The sequence below is a fragment of the Arachis hypogaea genome, chromosome 9 (genome assembly GCF_003086295.3).
Source record: "Arachis hypogaea cultivar Tifrunner chromosome 9, arahy.Tifrunner.gnm2.J5K5, whole genome shotgun sequence".
Classification (NCBI taxonomy): domain Eukaryota; kingdom Viridiplantae; phylum Streptophyta; class Magnoliopsida; order Fabales; family Fabaceae; genus Arachis; species Arachis hypogaea.
In genome coordinates this window covers 4845846-4866591 of record NC_092044.1, presented here as the reverse complement: position 1 = coordinate 4866591, position 20746 = coordinate 4845846, and the positions used below count along the sequence as shown (strand labels likewise).

Here is a 20746-nt window from a genome sequence, read left to right as displayed (position 1 = left end):
GGCGGCGCGAGGGTCTATCTCCTACCATGGATCGGCGGTGACGGTGTGGGTGCATCATTGACCCGCGCAGGTCTATTGCAGTTTGAAATGCGAATCGACTAATTTTTAATAAGTTTGATCACCGTTGACTGATTTAAATAGCAGGTTCGATCTAAATTACTAATCGAATTGGCTAGATCACTAGTTCATTGTCGAATCGAACGGTCTGATCCCATTCTAATAACAATGATATTAAGAGTGTAAGTTTCGTTAATATATTATCTTTTTATTATTTTTAAAAGAATTAAAATTAGACCGTAATCAATATATATGTACCTCTTTGTCTTTAATTACTATATTAATTTAAAATCAAAGGAAGATTGAAATTTTTATTTTAAATATATAAAAAACAATTAAAAGATTGACCATGTTTACTTAATTAATAGAATTATATGAATAATAAATTAAATAATATCATCGTATTATTAATAATTTTATTATTCATGACACAGGTAGTTACTATTCTTTATCTATTAATCAATTTAAATATATACAAATTACATAGTTTGTAAATAAAAATTTTAAATTTAATATTTACTTTTGGTGGTAATTTTGTTAAAAGATATGAATTAATTATATATATTTTTTGGTAGCAATAAAACAAAGTAAACAAATTAATACTATTTTTCTTTTCTTTTTATCAATATAAAAAATAAAGAGATAACTGATTTGTTTATTTAGAATTGATATTTACTTTTATTTATATATATATATATAAAATAAATTAATTTTATTAAATACGTATTTATTACAAACAAATTTATATTTTATATATATATATATATAAAATAAATTAATTTTATTAAATACGTATTTATCACAAACAAATTTATATTTTTTTTATTAAATTTATACTTACAATTATTAGCATAATTGGGCTATCTTTCAATTCACTCATTATAATTTTATCAATTTAGAAGCAGTCTACATAATATTAAAAATTAGTAGAAAAAATTCATCATAAGAACTAATTTATGCTTTTTCCATCATAGGCAAATCTTATATTTTTTTTGACACTTAATTGAAAGTAGTTTCCACAAATTTTATGACCAAAACTGAGAATAAATTCATTGATGGTTTGAATCGACACATAAAAAGAGGAAATTTTAATAGGAGTAAAAAAAATAATAATAAAAAACAATAATAAAATATACATTGACATTCATTTTTTTTATCTATCATATTATACACAATAAAACAACAAATACTAACTATACAATAATTTCTAAGAACACCGGTGAGGTGAAATAAAAGAACCAATTTCTAATAATATTAAGTGAAAAAAAACAAATGCTAAAAATACTAAAAAAATAGAATTAATAAGAAAACAAAAAAAGAATCAATTTCCTAATCGGTTATAATCTTAATAATTAGGTTATATAAAATTAACATTCAATATTAAAAAGTATTTGTTATCATCGTTTATTTTAATATCTATTATCTTGTGTAAACAAAAATTGTAATTTTTGAATTATTTATTCAATCGCTACAACTTTTGAATAAATATTTTTATAACTAAAAGTCTAAATACAAAATAACTTATTTACAAACTATCTTATACTTTAAAACTCTTCTTTCAAAATAACTTATTTAAGTAAGCTATCCAAGCTGCGCCTAAGCAGAGAATGAAGAACTGCTTTTTAGTCTAGGTAGACAACTTGTGCCTTGATGGCCTCCGTTTGAAATGCCGCTCTTCCTGCCTTCATAGTTCCTTCATAGTAGCCTTTCACGCTGCCTTGAGATGTGCTGAAGATGTGGCAGGGGCACCAGATAAAGTAGTTTAAGTTGTGGGAAAGGCAGATATCTTCCTCTTGGTCATTTCTTCCTCAGCGGAGAAGCTTATGCGGGAAAAAACACTGGCCTTCTGCTTGGTACAGTTGAGGAGGTTTTGGTCACTGGTTTAGATGACATCCGGGAAGAGGATTCTGACCGGTAGTGGCGATGGTGGTGATGGCCTCTTCCTCGATCACGGTGGTCCCTCTGGTCACGATCATGATCATGGTCACGTTCACATTCCCGTTCCCGATACACATGGTAATCAGCTTTTCTCTTGATAGGACGTGGAGGCCGATCAGGTGACACACGTTCCGCTCGGTGACGATGAGGTTGGGGATGGTGGTACTCACTACTTGGAGGTGCTGGAAGTGATTTCTGCATCAAAGAAAACAAAAATTATTGTTTGAAACATGTACGGTTTTAGTTTTTTTAATTATTATTATTAGTTTTTGACATTCCTCTTGACGCCACAATATTCCATGATAATTTCCAATGACAATAATATTACAAATAATAATATGTAAGCAACATAGCCACACCAATCACGTTTTCTTTCTATATATTAAGGAACCCTAACATAGGACAGAAATATGATCACCCAAATAAATTCAATTAAGGAAGATAGCTTAAGAGTGACTTGGAGGACAGCATTAAAAGCTCCCTTTCATATTCATTTTCCAAAAGCCACTTCATGCCCATAAGGTTTAAACATTTTAGAAGCACCATTGTGCATTCTAGTAATTCAAAAATCGATTTTTGCCAGCATTGCTACATTTTGTACATTTCAAGCAGCTAACTCATGATAGGTTAGAATTATTCATTCTCTAACAACTTATATTAACTAACTCCATCTTGGAACTTAAAGGAATCAAGCAAGTGAAACATGAGTAACACGCTAGTTTCAACGCACATGATACACTTTTTTCGCTCAAAACACATCATTTTAGGACACATAGTTTGAGCAGTTTGTGTTTGTTTTTGTTTGGCGCACAAGGTGGCACACTCATCCTTGTTACCCTTGTTACAACTTCTAGACCCTGCATAATATAGACTAGAAGTTTACCTCTCAAAAGGCAGATCTATGACATGACAAGAATGACAAACAAAACATTTAACTGCCACAAAACAGACTAACAATATACTGACCCAAGTTTGTTTGTTTTATGTTCGAAAAAGAAATAATGCAGTACAGACCATGTATTAGTTATTAAGACCATATAGACAAAAATTAGGAATGTTAAATTTTAATCACTATACCCTGCCCTCGTTAGTGGACAACAATTATGAACAGAACCCTTACAACCAGGATAAAAGGCATAAATCTAAAGGTATCATGGGTCAAAGAATATCGAAAAACAATAGTCCATAAATGATCACTAAAGAGACTCTGAACCCAGAGAGAGCATATAAATTTAATCACGTTACTGTTACCATCCAAGTGCAGCAATGCAACTCTAATCTAGTTATACCAATTCCCTTTCAATCAACTTTAAACCAACCGGTGGCTGTTGATTAGAGATATATGGTTCTGAGTGGGCACTGCTCCCTCAACCATTTATGACCAACAAGAATAGTACTCTGTAAAACAAGCAAGACTAACTGCTAAAGACTACTATCATCATTTAAGAAGCCAAAACAGTGAATGGCATCATCTAAAGCAATTACTGTTCAAGCTCGAAGTTCAAGTTTCTACCAAAATTTAGTGGGAAAAACCTAGAAAGGTAAATGATGCATACAAGTCCACAGATAAATAAAGGCAAAATAAGAGAACAAAAAGCACATACAGTTTTTGATTTCATAGGAACATCTCCAATACTGCTCGCTTCCCTACCAAAATCTCGATCTTTGGAGAAATCCCTATTTCATTAAAGAAACAAACTCATTAACAATGATAAACAAAACAGAAATACCTCGAAAATAACCCACATAAAATTACAAGCAACAAGAACCACAATAACATTGGAAAATTTGGCAACAAAAAATTCATTAGACAACGTCAATAAAGAATAGATGATCTTGTAAACCAAAGCTTTTGCTAAGATTAACATGCGACCCTTGTCCTTTATTAACCCAGGAAAAAGGATAGCCGTGCCCCGCTACAAATCATAACTATTAGAAAATAAAATTATGTTAAATCATAAACAAAACAGAGTCAAAATACAGAAGAAATATGCAAAAGATCACATAGACGAGAAATCATGTCTAAAACAGTTATAACTCGGTGGTAACAGACATTTCACTGTTAAGTTTAAATTCCATATGTATATATATATGGGATGACATAGGTGTCAGTTTAAATAAAGTTACAGTGATCATAACTATTTGTCTCTTCATTGCATAATCAATTCATTTTTTAAAATATATCCAATGGCATAAATCCCTTATCTAGAACTTCCGCCCTATTTAGAATTTCATTGCTTAGGTTTTCCCCCCTTCATTTTGAGAGTTCCAACAATTATTGAATTCATCATAGAAGATTTTTCTCTTGTTAAAGAGTCTATTCTTTTTCCATCATTTTTAGAGAAGTCCACAAATTGGGTGGCGCTCATAACTATTTATAGGATATATATTTTTCGATCCAACTATTGGATCACACTAACAAATAATAAAGATCATCTATAACACATTTTACCAAAATCAAACATTAACAAACATGTAATTGAAGACCTCTTTATCTATGTATATTTTGAACAAACATATTACATTATTTTCAAGTGCATATAAGATATAACAAATGATTTTAGATTGACAAAATATTTTTAAGATGATCTATAATATATAAGTTTCTAATCCAATGGTTGATTTTTTTTTCAAAAACTACACGAATAAAAAGTTGAACAGTGAATATTTACTTAGATCGACACTGGTGTCAATTGATTATATATATATAATCAAATGGATCGCCATCCAGGAGTAATTCTGTTTTACCTATCAATCCGTTTCTCATTTTCACACTTTCTCCAACCATCAGCTTTCCGAGCTTCAAACTCCTCTCTACTCATAACTGGAGGTGGAACATTCATCCCCATGCCATACTCAGCAGCAAGATCCCTAAACAATAATTTAGCTTTCTAAAATAGTAATTATCTAAATATGCAAGACAAATTTTGATAATCAAAAAAGGTACATACCTATGAGGTGGAACAACAGGCATCATGTAACCATGCATGCCAAATGGATCATGAGGTAGACCACCTGCAAATGGCATGTCCAAGGGGCCCAGGCCATAACCCATCATTTGCATCGGGCCACCATATGGTCCCATAAATCCTTCCATACAAGGTTGCATGCCATTCCAGTATGAATTGTAACCAGGTGCTGGGCCCATTGGCATCATGTAGCTCTCAGCCCCAAGGTCGTGTGGGGCTTTCCACTGAAAATCTGCAAGAGATAAAAATAATTTGACATTGTTACAAATAACATAAATAGAAGTAAAAAAAAAAAGACCTCTGTATTGTACTCCTCCCCCGAATGTTCAAGCAGCAATCCGGTTTGCAAAGTTTAATATAAAGGAAAAGTTACAGATACATGTCCAGATTTGAACATAAATATATAGATTCGAATGCAGGAGAGTCGATTTACCATTTGCAGGCAAACAGACTTTCTTCCTTTTTTTCTTCTTTCCTGCAAAGTTGAAATTTGAAACTACAAATGAGATTGTCATCAAAGAAAATAAATTATTATATGTCTTACACACGATGACATGAGCAATCTACATTACCTGCCTCAGCAGGAACCATTTTTTGTTGGACTTCCTCCTCAACCAACTGAGCACTCCCTTGTGAGGCTGGTTCCTTTACACTCGTCGACTCATGTGTAGCTTCACTTACATCAGGCACTCTGGGCTTCACTTGCTCTGATGTTTGCAATGGAGCTGGAGCAGAAACTGTTTTTTTATCATCAACAGTTTCCAGTACATTTGTCATTCCTTCACAAACAAGTGAAACCTTTGGTTCTCCCTTAGATGCAGCCGATGAGGTTGGAGATGGAAGCTTCAGTTGTGGACAACGAGCAGACTCCATATCTGGAAAGGAGGAGAAAACAATTGCAATTTGCATGTTAGTTTCAATAAATTTTTAACCAAATAAAGTCCACGCAAGAGTCACATGATAAATAGTTTCAATAACCTTGAACTCGAAAGGTGCTCCCAGAGTTTTCAGCACTGCTACTGCCTGACTCCAATATACGATTAATAGTATCTCTTAGGGTCTTATTTGGTAAAAGATCATCTGCAAGAATATTTGTTGCACCACATATGCACATGGACTTGGAGATAATATAGTCCCTAATACCTGAAAAGAATTTTCAGAATGATATTTACAAAACTTCATCTGAGATGTTTTTACATCGGGAAGAAATGCTGAGGATAGATTATATCATCTAAAGCATTCTTTACTTGCTTAATGAAGAATTATAAGCTTAAAAACGTAAGTATTTACTCAAATTCTAAGAACCAAGACTTCTTCAGGAAGACAAAGAAACATACATTTGTCACAAAAGCTTTTAAAACAGCACTTGCTTGTCAGCACAGCATCTTTCATCACATCATTGCACAAGGGGCAGTGGAGCTCAGGTGGTAGATCCCCAACAGAACGTGTGGTGGAAGGCAAACCTTCTATTTCTTTCTCAAAAGCAGCCCTGTTTAGCAGGATTAGGTGAGAAATACAATATTTGTCCTACATATGACAGAATGGAGACGAAGAACCAACATGTACTCACTCATTTGGCTTCAATACAGCTACTGAACCATTTGGTAGAGCATAGGAACCTTGTGGGTTCACCATCAGCATGGATCTCGGAATACCAGTAGGTTGTTTAACTCTCTTGATGTCATAATTTGGATCACCATTTGTAGGGCAGTGCTGAATAAAATGGCCTACAAAAAAAGTTTAATAAGTAAGCTAAGCATAACCGACAATGCCATCCAGCAATATAAGCAGTTTAGAGCCCCTTTTTCTCCCTGATAATAATAAGAGTCTAGGAAATACCAGGAACCTTGCACCTGTGACATACATAGCCTTGGGGAGGTGTTTTCCGCTCCAGCCCTGCTCAGTAAGTGAATAAGCATTAGAACAGTAATATCAAAATCTGTATTCAAAGCAGGCAGTGACTCAAACTTGTATAGAATAGGAAAAGGAGACTCACCAAAACCACGACCACCCCCATCCGTCCACCCATACCTCTTCCAAAACCTCTACCAGCACCAAAGTCCGATCCTTGACTGCATGCCAAAAGGAAACTTTAGATATGGCGAAGTCTAGAGTGACAATGATTTCACCAAAACAAAGCACATTTGGTATGTGAAATGGAATTTTCTGCAGAAATCCTTATGCAGGAATGATGGTAAATAGGAAACAACTGCTCCTCTAGTACAGGTGCTGATTCCAGAATGAGCAATCCCTTCCACCAGAGATTATTGATCATATTATTGCAGGTGAAAAAGAATACGAAGTTACTTCTTAGTAATTCATATTCATATTTACAGTCATCATCCCTTTTTATGCTGATTCCAAGAATAAAGAAAGACAACCGAAGAAAAGTGGATAGTTTACTCACCGTTGCCAATCCAAGGCAGGAGTATCAATCAAAGCCTTTATCTTACTTTCTTCATCAGCTTTGTTGGTTGGAGGAGCTTCAGGAATTAAGTTGCTTGATTGAATGGGTGGTACATCAGGAATCGCATACAAATCATTTCCAAATTCATCCCAATCTGAATCTTCTGGCTGTCATGTTATGAGAAGGTAAATAAAATAGGAATGAAGTGGAATTGTTTATTAAATAAAACATATGGAAAGCAAAAAGGGACTTACATATTTTACAGCAGATGCATCTTCAGCTGATAAGCTGCTGTTCTCAGGTTCGGCTTCCATAGCCGTATTTTCCACCTTTTTTTGCCTGCAAAAGCCAAGGAAAGTAGCAATTCAATGCAGAATTTTTCTCACAAATCAAAAGGGTAGTTTCTTGGAAAAACTGTGTGACTACAACGTGAAGTATCAAGATGAGAATAGCAAGCCCATGAATGCCCATTTCAAGAACCAACATGCATGATGCATGACAATAGTCCAAAAACCAACAACAGTAATAAGATTAAAGGTTAGAGATAATACTGTAGTTCAGTAACAATTGGTAAACGTGGCCGACCAGGAACCCGACGAATTAACAACGAGGTATTTTTAGGAATCATCATTGCTTCATCAAGATATTCTGAAATTCCAAAGAGACAGAGCAGCTATAAAACACTGAATATGCCATTCATCAAGGCAATTATATATATTAACTACAAATCCTGCAAGGTTTGGGCGCTTGTAATTCTTACAACTAGCTTACAACCTCACTGGAACTCAAATTCTCAACACCCTGGCCTACACTCTAAGCATTTTAACTTTGAGTATTTCCTATTCTCTCGTTGTCTTTTCGTTTGATTTTTGCAATAGAAGAGGTGGAGGCCAATGTTAGTCAAATAAAAAACACTACAAAAACCAAGAATTTCATCATAAAGTGATTCTCATGTACTGACAGTGTAATCTTATATATTTATTAACCAATAGAATTCATGAGAATTGCCTATTTAACTGTCACTGTCAATCACAACACAACAATTCCCTGATTTTTATTGGACATCAGTGTAAAACAACACTCTCAGTGCATGAAAATAAAACATCAAACTCAACTTCAACACCATGAACTCCTGAAAGCGAAGACTAGCAAAAATGTTTACTTTGAGAGGAACATGATAAACACTGAAAGTTTAACCACGAAAGCCCTTCTCAAAGGCAAAGAGAATGCAATAGTTCCATATTTTAATTTACTCATGGAGTCATGGTATCGCCACCCAAACAGCTATCTGAATGAGAATAACAATAGTTTTCATTAAAAAGTCTTAGAACCAACCTTCATTGGTCTGGGCGTTGGTTACCACGAGATCAAAATCAGTACCCCTGCCTAAATGCTTGGATTCAAATATTTTTTCTTTCAATGTTCCAACAGAGATGAAAGGACCGTCCATGGGAATTGAATCATAATCTCTTGCACTCTTAAATTTATAATACACCGCCATCGTATAAAGATTAAGATCAATGATAACAAAAGTACACGATGAATTAAAAGGGCCTATGAAATTCCAAAACTAGAATGGCCCTTCATATTAAATAAATCAAAACAAAACAAACAGTACAATACTATATCCAAATCTCTTTCTTTTTTCTTCTTTTCTCTGTTTTTGTTCTCCACTTGCAAATTACTAGGGTTAAGATCGATCAAATCGAACCGGGCTGAGGCTGAGAGAACGAACACTACTAGAATTCTCTTCTGCCAGCAAAAATCAACGCGGAATCTTGAACTTCTTCACAAAATTCCGTTATGCATTCAGAATCTCCGCTAATTCAGATTTCGTTGCAGCTGCTCTCAATGAAAACCATCACAAATCAGAGTATTCCGAATACGACCGATCCAAGAGAAGAATCTCCGTCGAAGCCCTCTATGGAAACAGAAACCACCGTGGCACCGGCACAGCGACAGTTAGGAGCTGAGCGATGCAATCGTCGAATCGATAGCAGGAAGAACAGCGACAATTTCCGACGGTCGCGCTTCGACAACCGACCCAACTCGGGGAAGAACGTGAAGGAGGCGAAACTGCGAACTCGGATTTGGACGAGCCTCTGCGATCGAAACTCTCGAATGAGAGAATCACGAACAACTCCGCGTGCAGTTGCAGAGCTGGAATCGGAGATCGATGATGGAGGATTGAAGGAGAAGGGGAGAATGATTAATTAGGATTAGGGTTGGGAAAAGTTTGGCTCTGGGGTGTGGAAAGAGAAGAGCAAAATCAAGTGTAGAAAGAATGGAGGGAGATGAAAAGGAGATACAAGTAGGAGGAACAATTAAATAATATTCTTTCCATATATAATTTTGTTAATCTTTTATCTTTTGAAACCAAATTTGTAATTTCTTTTCTTGTAAATTTTGATTTGATATATTCATAATTTGTTTTTACAGATTTTATTTTGTAGAACGTAAAGTTGTTAAATTCTCAAGTTAATTTTTAAATTCTTACAAGTTTACAAATTTAGATTAATAAAATAAATAAATTTAATAATTTAGATTTAAATAAGTTAGAATGAATTTAAGTAAATTTCATAAATTCACATACATATGTATAAATTTGATAACCCTCAAATGTATTATTTTAAATTTATTTTGGTCTCTTAAGTATTAAAACATGTAATTTCATAAAAAAAACATTCAAATTAATATTTTAAAATAAAAAATATGATATTTAGCTATATCTAATAAATTTTAGTTTTTAATACCACACGTTTATGATTTGTTCAAAAATAAATAATCAAAAGAAAGAAAAAAACATTTAATAAAGTAAAATAAAATTTTATTATTAAGTTTTGATTATTTAATTGATGTGAAAAATAAATTAAAAAAGACTTGAAATTATTTTATAGCAAAATATTGATATATAAGTAAAAGAATTTGCATGTTTAAACTTTCAAGTAATCTTCAAAATAAATTCAAATTAAACTCTATAATTTAATTATAAAAATAAATTCAAATTTCATTTAGATGATTTATTTGATCAAATCAAATTTTATAATTTAATTATTAAAATAATAATTAAATAAACAAATTAATAAATATTTAGTTGTAATTATTATTTTAATTTTATTGATAATCAAGATTTTGTTGTGTATTTATAATTGTTATAAATATTTTTATCAAATTTAAAAGTTTTTATTGTATTAATAGTTGCAACTAATAATGAGTAATCTAAATTCTAAATTTTTTTTATTCAGTCATGTAAATGTAATGAATTTTTTAAAATAAAATAGTTGACAAATTAAAAAGACTAACATTTGAAATTTAAATACATTTATGATTATTAACTATGATGCTTTAATTATTTATATTTAAAATTATTCATATCAATTTAAATTAAATAGTATTTAATTGTTATAATTTAGTAAATCTTTAGTAATGATAAATAAGTAGTAATGAATAATTAAAATTGTTTGTAGTTGAAGTAGTTAATAAATTATTTTAGTCTTGTTAAAAAAAAATACACGTATTTTTGAAGCAGTGAGGTAAAAAAATCTTTATTTTATATCATAGTAAACAATTTTTTAATAAATTAGATAATAATAATAATAATAATAATAATAATAATGAAATGTAATAATAATATTAGTAGTAATAACACCAATATAACTGAAAAATAGATAAATAATAATAAGATATATCGATATAACAATAAATTAGATTTTTTGTATGGTATTATTTTTAAATTTTGAATTCTTGTAAAAATAACATATTTATGAATTAGTCCCTTAGTTTCTTTTAATTATTTTTTTATACTCAAGTCCTTTAAGATTCTAAAATACTTTTATCACCATAGAAAGAATCCATAAGTAATCTTGAAGTCACACGAAAACAATTCAACATTTTAAAGCTCCCCTTCTTTATTTATAATAAATTAAAAAGATTATTAGGAGAATATGTTAGACTGAATTATAACTCCCAATCAATTTTCATACAGTAATATATTTATATTATTAACTTAACATTTGTATTTGTAATAATAATAATAATAATAATAATAATAATAATAATAATAATAATAATAATAATTGGTCCGGCCATAATAAAATCATTATCATAAATCGGCTTTACTATTCATAACTCGGCATTCACCACAACATCAACGTTACAGTTCGGCATTACAGTTATAACTCGGCACGACAGACACTGTTTTGATAATCAGTGTCATTTATTGAAATCTAACGTTACAGATCAGTTCAACGGACTACTCCACAAATGAGAAACGTCCAACCTCACATTTAACCTTATTACTACTCTTTATTACAAACAATAAATACAGAAACATAACCGATCCATAGGCTGTCACCTATAAAAAGGTATGATCTTCTATTTTAAAGGATATATTGAATTCTCAATACTAACTTAAGCTTCGGAGTGCCTTTGCAGGTACACTCCCCCCTGTTTCTTGCTCAAAGCTCTACGCGATTGGACACACTCTTGGAGAAAAGCTCGGATTATCACAAGACCTGAAGGTCGGCACCGAAAGCAATAGCTCGGCGCCGACTCCCAGAGACTGAGCTCTCTCTCTCCAGGTATCCATACAAGAACAATTGGCGCCCACCGTGGGGCCGAGAATATAAACCTCTTTTCTTATATATTATCGGCCTCAAGGTTCCCGTCTTGAAGTCATGGCTGAACAACCTCCACCCTCGCCATCCGAATTGCTCCGGATGGTGACCGAGTTGCGGCAAGTCGTGGCTGAGGAGAACCAAAGAATGGCAAATCAAATCGCCAACTTAAATAACACTCAGATCGAAAACGATGACCGACAAGAAAGGACAGAAGAAGCCGAGCAGCAGTCAGGGCCAACACATGTCTCGGACACTGCTCGACAAGAAGAAGAACAGCCGGAACATAATGAAAATACTCAGAAAAACATCGAAAAAGACGATCAGGAAAGCTCCCCTGGACCATTCACGGCGGAGGTGATGAACTTCGTGCTGCCCCGAAGGTTTACTCTGCCGACCACCTTAACTCCGTACGACGGGTTGGGTGATCCGAAGAAATACATCAAAAAATTCACCTCCATAATGATAGTAAACGGTGCATCTGATAAAGTTTTGTGTCGTTGTTTCCCATCTTATTTAGACGGTCCTGCACTTGATTGGTTTTGTTCTCTGCCTGCAGGTTCCATTTCCCGATTCCGAGACATATCAAAACCTTTTGAGGAGCATTTTGCTGGATCCGCTGTTTACCTCCACGACTCCGATTACCTGAACACGGTCAAGCAGGGCCAACATGAAAGTCTCAAGGACTACATGACGCGCTTCACAAAGATAGCTATGAGTATACCCGACCTCCACCCTGAGGTAGAACTACACGCCATCAAAAGTGGACTAAGACCAGGAAAGTTCCAAGAAACTATCGCTGTGGCCAAACCAAAAACAATGGCCGAATTCCGTGAAAAAGCCAAAGGACAGATTGACGTCGAAGAACTCCGACAAGCTCGGAAAACAGAAAGGCCTTACTATAAAGACGATGACAAACCACGGGACAACAAGAAGAATTTCAAACCAGTCCCACGGTACGAGACCTACACCAAATTCAACACCAAACGTGATGACATCATCAAGGAGATCTTGAATTCAAAGTTAATCAAGCCACCACGAAAAGCCGGTAATTACCCAGATTCAAAAGGCACTGACCGATCAAAATACTGCTCTTTTCACCAGAAGCACGGACATAATACCGACGACTGCATCATCGCTAAAGACCTGCTGGAGCGATTAGCTCGGCAAGGTCATTTAGACAAATTCATCAACGGCCAAATGCATCGACGCGCACCCGCTCCGGGGGACCAGAGCTCGGCTACACAACATAACCGAGACAGAGACCGCCCGAACAATAACCACCCCGAACTACCAACACGTACGATTAACTGTATTTCCGGAGGTTTCGCAGGTGGAGGAGCCACAAGCTCGGCAAGGAAGAGATCCTACCGAGCTATCCTTTCTATCAATGCAGATCAAAATCAACATCAGTCACCACCTACATCTCCACATATAACGTTCCAGACGGCCGACCATAACAACAGCATAACAAATCTGGATGATCCAGTCGTAATTTCCCTGCAGCTCGGAGATCTCCTCATTAAAAAGGTGTTACTCGACCCAGGCAGCAGCGCCGATGTCCTCTTTTACTCGACATTCCAGAAAATGAAACTGAGCGATAACATCATCCGACCTTCCACTGGTGACTTGGTAGGATTCTCAGGTGAGCGAGTCCCGGTTTTGGGCTCTGTGTGGTTTCAAACCACACTCGGTAAGTTCCCTTCATCAAAAACCTCGGATATTCAATACTTAGTTGTTGATTGTTTCAGTCCCTATAATATTATACTTGGCCGACCTTTCTTAAATAGGTTCGGCGCTATAGTATCTACAATTCATCTTTGCGTTAAGTTCCCTTTGCAGGACAACACAATTGCAACCATTCATAGTGACGCCAAAGAAGCCAGAGAGTGCTACAACAATAGCCTCAAAATACCTCACCGTAACACTAAAGCCCAGGTCCACAATATCGGCAACACGAACAACCAACACGCGCTTGCCGACCTTGACCCTCGTGCAGGAGCACTGGAAAGGCCGACCCCAACAGAAGACCTACACAAAATCTATTTCACAGAAAGCAAGGATAAGTTCACATACGTCGGATCCACGTTATCTTCAGAAGAAAAATCTTCATTCCAAACATTCTTACAACAGAATGCCGACCTATTTGCGTGGACCCCAGCTGATATGCCAGGCATTGATCCATCCATCATATCCCACAAGCTGGCACTAGATTCATCTATACGACCCGTTGCACAGAAAAAGAGAAATCTTGGGCACGATCGAAAGCAAGCTTCCCTAGAAGAAACCAAAAAGCTCATCAATGCAGGCTTCATCCGAGAAATCAGATTCACAACATGGCTGGCAAACGTCGTCATGGTTAAAAAACATAACGGTAAATGGCGCATGTGTGTTGATTTCACCAATCTCAACAAAGCATGCCCCAAAGATTCATATCCTTTACCATCTATTGATTGTTTAGTTGATAATGCCTCTGGTTTTGAAAAACTCAGCTTTATGGATGCATATTCTGGTTACAACCAGATCCAAATGCATCCATCCGATCAAGACAAGACTGCATTTATTACTGAATATGGAAATTATTGTTATAAAGTCATGCCATTCGGCCTTAAGAATGCAGGTGCAACATATCAACGCCTGATGGACAAAATCTTCGCCAAACAAATCGGCAAGAACATTGAAGTCTACGTTGACGACATGGTCGCCAAAACAAAGATCGACAATAATCACCTTGAGGACCTCACGGAAATCTTCGGACAACTAAGAAAATTTAACATGCGGCTAAACCCTGAAAAGTGTGCATTCGGGGTTCAAAGTGGCAAATTCCTCGGCTTCATGCTCACTAGCCGAGGTATCGAGGCAAACCCAGAAAAATGCCGAGCTATATTGGACATGACGAGCCCACGGACCATCAAAGAAGTCCAACGATTGACAGGGAGACTTGCTGCACTTTCTAGATTTTTACCTTGCTTAGCATCTAAATCCTCATGTTTTTTCCAAACTTTAAAAACCAAAAAAAGCTTTCCAATGGACTGATGAATGTGAACAGGCATTTACAACTTTAAAAGAAACTCTTTCAAAACCACCAATTTTACACACACCCCTACAAGGGGAACCATTATTCTTATATTTGTCTGTCACTAACTGGGCTATAAGCTCCGCTCTTATTGCAGAAAGGGAAAAGAAACAGTTCCCAATCTACTTCACAAGCAAGACCTTACAAAACGCCGAGCTTCGATACCCGAGCATCGAGAAACTAGCACTAGCCCTCGTCTTCTCAGCCAGAAGACTCCGGCCATACTTTCAGAGCCATGAGATTCATGTCAGAACAGATCAGCCTTTGCGACAAGTGCTGCAAAAGCCTGAGCTAGCTGGCCGACTAGTAAAATGGTCGGTGGAGCTCTCAGAGTTCGATATCACATACGAGAGCCGAACATCCATCAAATCTCAATTTTTGGCCGACTTTATCGCCGAATTCTCAACCCCCAATACAACTGAAGAGTACATCGAGTGGTCTTTATACGTCGACGGATCATCCAACCCACACGGATGCGGGGCAGGTATTATCCTAGATGATGGCCACGGCAACGTCATCGAACACTCCCTCAATTTCTCATTTAAAGCAAGCAACAATCAAAGCGAGTACGAAGCATTAATTGCCGGCCTTAGACTTGCAGCCGACCTTAACATCACCAAACTTAAGGTATATTGCGACTCTTTACTTGTTGTCCAACAGGTAAATAATCTATACCAAGTAAAAGACCCTTTGCTCTCAAAATATCTGGATGTTGTTCACCATCTATTCTCTAATTTCTCCAAATACGAACTACACCATATTCCAAGGGAGAGTAATGGCCGAGCCGACATTCTGTCTAAACTCGCCAGCACTCAACCAAACAGATCATCACTTTATCAATCAACACTACTTAAGCCGAGCATTGAACTAAGCCATGTCTTAAGTGTGACACAGGAAGCAGACTGGAGATCTCCATATATACAGTATCTCCAAACAGGAATCTTGCCAGGCGATGTCGGAAATACCCGACAATTCCGACGACAAGCCTCCTTTTTCACAATTTATAATAACTGCCTATACAAACGAGGTTTCTCTCGTCCACTGCTTAGATGTCTTTGCAGAACAGAAGCAGAGCTTGCGCTTGCTGAGGCACATGAGGGGATCTGTGGAACACACCTCGGAGCCCGAAGTCTGTATTCAAAAATCCTCAGAGCTGGATTATACTGGCCAACTATCAAGAAAGATTGTCACACAAAAGTAAAAAGCTGTGACCATTGCCAAAAACACAGCCCAATAACACATCTCCCGGCCGAACTCTTACACTGTTCCGAGGTTAGCTGGCCATTCAACAGATGGGGGATCGATATCCTCGGACCTTTCCCTACAGCCGCAAGACAGGTAAAATTCCTTGTAGTAGCAATTGATTATTTCTCCAAGTGGATAGAAGCACAACCTTTAGCCAAAATCACATCACAACAAATGCTTTCTTTTGTTTGGAAATACATTATCTGTCGATTCGGCATTCCTCGACACATTATCACCGATAATGGTCGCCAGTTTGCCGATCAAAAATTCACATCGTTTTTGCAGAATTTAAAGATCAAACAGCACTTCTCATCAGTAGAGCACCCACAAACAAATGGGTTAGCCGAAGCCGCAAATAAAGTAATATTACATGCTTTAAGAAAGAAACTGGATGACGCAAAAGGTCTATGGGCAGACCTTATCCCAGAAATCATCTGGGGGTACAACACAACAACTCATTCAACTACAAAGGAGACACCTTTCCGCTTGGTCTACGGCTCAGACGCAATGATCCCCGTGGAGATCTCCCAATCCTCACTACGCACAGACTTGGCCGACCTAACTACCCAAGACTCAACTCGGCAAACAGAACTTGATCTCATTGAGGAAATCCGATCGTCCGCAGCAATAAAACATTTAGCAATGCAACAGCGCATTGCCCGTAGATATAACCAAAAGCTACAACCACGATCTTTCCAAGTTCACGACCTTGTGCTCAGAAAGACAGAACAAGCAAGGAAACAAACAGCGCATGGCAAACTGGCAGCAAATTGGGAAGGTCCTTACAGAATCTCAGAAGTGATCGGCAATGGAGCATATCGCCTACAAACATTAGAGGGTAAAGATCTACCTAACACGTGGAATGTATCTTCTTTAAAGTTATACTACAGCTAATACCAGGGACAGGCAAGTACTCTTTTTCCTACTACCAAGATTTTTCCCGCACGGGTTTTGCTTGGAGAGGTTTTAACGAGGCTAGCCTACCTGGGCCTTTCAATTGAAAGGTCTTCTATTAATAAAATCACCTTATTCAGTCAACTTTACTTGCATCCTGTACTTTTTACTTTCACAACGGTTATAAACCGATTTTAATCAAATACAGATTAAGATCATCATTAAATTATTTACGTCCGACCCTCCTCAGACTCTTACCACGCTTTCAGACAAAAACCGATCTAACTCGGTTTCGGATCATTTAATCAGACAAAAACCGATCTAACTCGGTTTCAGATCATTTACTCAGACAAATCCGATCTAACTCGGTTTAATCAGACAAACCCGATCTAACTCGGTTTCAGATCATTTACTCAGATAAAATCCGACTTACTTCGGAATCAGATCACCACATCCGATAACAATCCGATTAAACTCGGATTCCGATCATATACTCGGACAACTCCGAGCTCACTCGGTTTCAGATCACTTCATTCAGACAACATCCGACACAACTCGGATTCAGATCACTCAATCAGACAAAACCCGATTTAACTCGGAATCAAAACATTTCAATCCGATCTAATTCGGATCCTAACCATTAACTCAACCAACACCCCTTAATTCAGAACCAGATCAAGCAACTAAATTTCAATCCGATCAAACTCCAACTCCGAACCCTACAAGATCATCTTCTACTCAGAGCACAATTCAGAAGCCACCTATGCTCAATTCCGCCAAAACGAAACCTTGATATCAGTCATACTAACCTACCAAACAATCATTAAAATGACCATCACAGTTATTACAACATTATAAAGGTTTTTTCTTTCCACAAAAGATGCAACATATAGGCTACGATAACAAACAAAAAAAAAAACAAGTTATGAATGTCCACAAAACATCAAAAGCTCAGACTCAAGAGCAAAACAACCCTACAGACAAATTGTCATAATTACACATTCTCATCTCCCTGCTCTGCAGGGCCATCATCGTCAATCATAGCACCATCCTGCACTATTTTGCCCGGATCCATCGACGACAAATCCACATCAGGAGCCAGAAACTTTGCCTGCAGAACAGCCCTCTCAAAACCTTCGAGGAAGGAATCCAGAATCTCTCCTTGCTTATTCTTCTCCAAATGCTTCATCTGTGCAGTAACCTCAATCATACGGGCACTCAAGGAAGATAAGTCAGCTTCTTTCTTTTTTAAATCTTCAACATCCTTAGCATAGCTCTCCTTCACCTCCTTCAACTGTTTCTCAACTTCAACCAACTTCATCTCAAGTTCAGTTACCTTAGCAGCTTTTACAGCCAATTCCTCCTTCAAACTCGGATCCTCTTTCTTTTCAATCACCCTGCGATGAATCTTCTCACGACTGCGCCCCAAACTCGCAAGTCGCAAGCCCACAACCTAAGAAAGGAACAGATTAATACCCCAAATGAAACACCAGAAAAACAATAGCATTCCAAAAACAAACCATACCTGCATATACTGATCAATGGCCACGTCCCCTACCTCTTCCGCCAAACTAACATCAGAAGGAGTCTGGCATACTTCATCCACCGTATTCATGAAAGGGTGATCTTTTCCCCAAAGCGATAACCCCTCACTCTGCTCAACAAAGCCATGTAACCTTTCCTGGTTCTCACAAAACCTATGAATATCTTCCATCGAAACATCATCCTTCTCATCACCCGAAACATCAGACAAATCCACCACATCGCCTTTTCTCTTCTTAGCAATAACTTTCCTCCTCCCACGTTTTGGTTGCTCAACCTCGCCAACACCAACCTTCTCTGCTTTGGACGAAGACACCTCTTTATCCAAACCTTTGCTCTTCACACGAGACCTCAAACTCGCCGCAGATACACCCGGATACTTGCCACCTGAAAAGGACGAAACAAAAACCTCATCAAAAACATCAGACATAATATAACATCCACAGTTCAAAATCTTACCCAAATATTCCACAACGGCAGCCTTATTCTCCTCCCATTGCAGCAGATCATAAACAGATATCAACTCTTCCCGATCAATAAACTCGGTCAAAAACTCAATAATACACTCATCCTTCGGATTTATAGATTCAGGACCCAAAATGTTTTGAGGATCAGAACACCACCAGAGAGGAAATCTCTCCCCCAAATGCTCGTCAACATAAAAGGGAAAATCATCTTCACAACTACTTACTTTCAGGTACATTTCCTTAAAATTCTTAAAGGATGACTTATATAGCTTGAACAAAGCAAAACCAGGAGAACTATTCAAATTTACCCAACCTCCTTTCCAAACTCCTTTCGCCTGGAACAACGAAAAGAACAATTCAACCGACGGATCTTCCTCCAAGAACTCCATCAGAATCTCAAACGCCCGAAGGAAAGCCCACCCATTAGGATGAAGTTGTGAAGGCGCACAGTTTAACTGCCTCAGCACCTTACACTCAAACTCACTAAAAGGGATTCTCACCCTCAATTCTTCCAAAACGGAACTATACATAAAGAAATGCTCAAAACCCTCACCTCTATGAAAAACCCTATCATCCACACTACAAGGTAACAGTTCTAATCGAACCCCAGAATCAGCCCTAACAACTTTCCGCTTATCTATCTGATTCACAGCACCGATATCCAAAAACAAAGAAACACGATCTCTCACATCACCATTTACCCAATCATAAGCCCAATCTATCTTCCTTCTTGTATCTCTTTCATAACCCATTGAAAATTCAAGAGCAGAAAACACGCAGAAGGAACAAACAGTCACACAGACAAACCAGAAACGAAGAAGAAGAGACACGCGGTTACACAGAGAAAGCCAAAGTAATCAAAACAAAAGTAACTCACCTCTCTTACTCATGGTTTAGATGATACTACTCGAAGACAATAAACCATCAAGCATGCAACCTTTCAGTTTTCCCCCAACTTTAAAGTAACCCACTTTAAACCAAACACTTTCCCTTATCATCAAACCCAACGTCTCAGATACTAAACGCTACCCTTGGAAACAAGCAAAATTAATACCCCACTTAATTGTTTCTCTTTCCTAATCACCCATGCTTAGCCTCAATAACTGTTCAATAAAACACCTTGAACTGGGGGCTACCAGACCAAACCACCAACCACAAACAAATTTAAACCACATGCCGAACCGATCAGTAAACCGATTCACCCGTCATTAAAAGCTCAACCTGCTTCATTAAACACTCTCCCAGGCCAAGCTTGGGGGCTGTGGTCCGGCCATAATAAAATCATTATCATAAATTGGCTTTACTATTCATAACTCGGCATTCACCACAACATCAACGTTACAGTTCGGCATTACAGTTATAACTCGGCACGACAGACACTGTTTCGATAATCAGTGTCATTTATTGAAATCTAACGTTACAGATCAGCTCAACGGACTACTCCACAAATGAGAAACGTCCAACCTCACATTTAACCTTATTACTACTCTTTATTACAAACAATAAATACAGAAACATAACCGATCCATAGGTTG

General features: G+C 36.8%; 1 protein-coding gene and 1 pseudogene across 1 annotated transcript; one reads left to right on the top strand and one right to left on the bottom strand.

Annotated features, from left to right (window-relative positions):
- Positions 1-1437: 1437 nt before the first annotated feature.
- Positions 1438-9718, bottom strand: LOC112710054 (E3 ubiquitin ligase PQT3-like; annotated as a pseudogene).
- Positions 9719-12047: 2329 nt separating this feature from the next.
- Positions 12048-17202, top strand: LOC140175021 (uncharacterized). The gene is made up of 3 exons (XM_072201915.1): positions 12048-14361; positions 14449-14838; positions 15161-17202. Exons 1-3 carry the CDS (start codon positions 12048-12050, stop codon positions 17200-17202), a joined length of 4746 nt encoding a protein of 1581 aa, XP_072058016.1.
- Positions 17203-20746: the final 3544 nt, after the last annotated feature.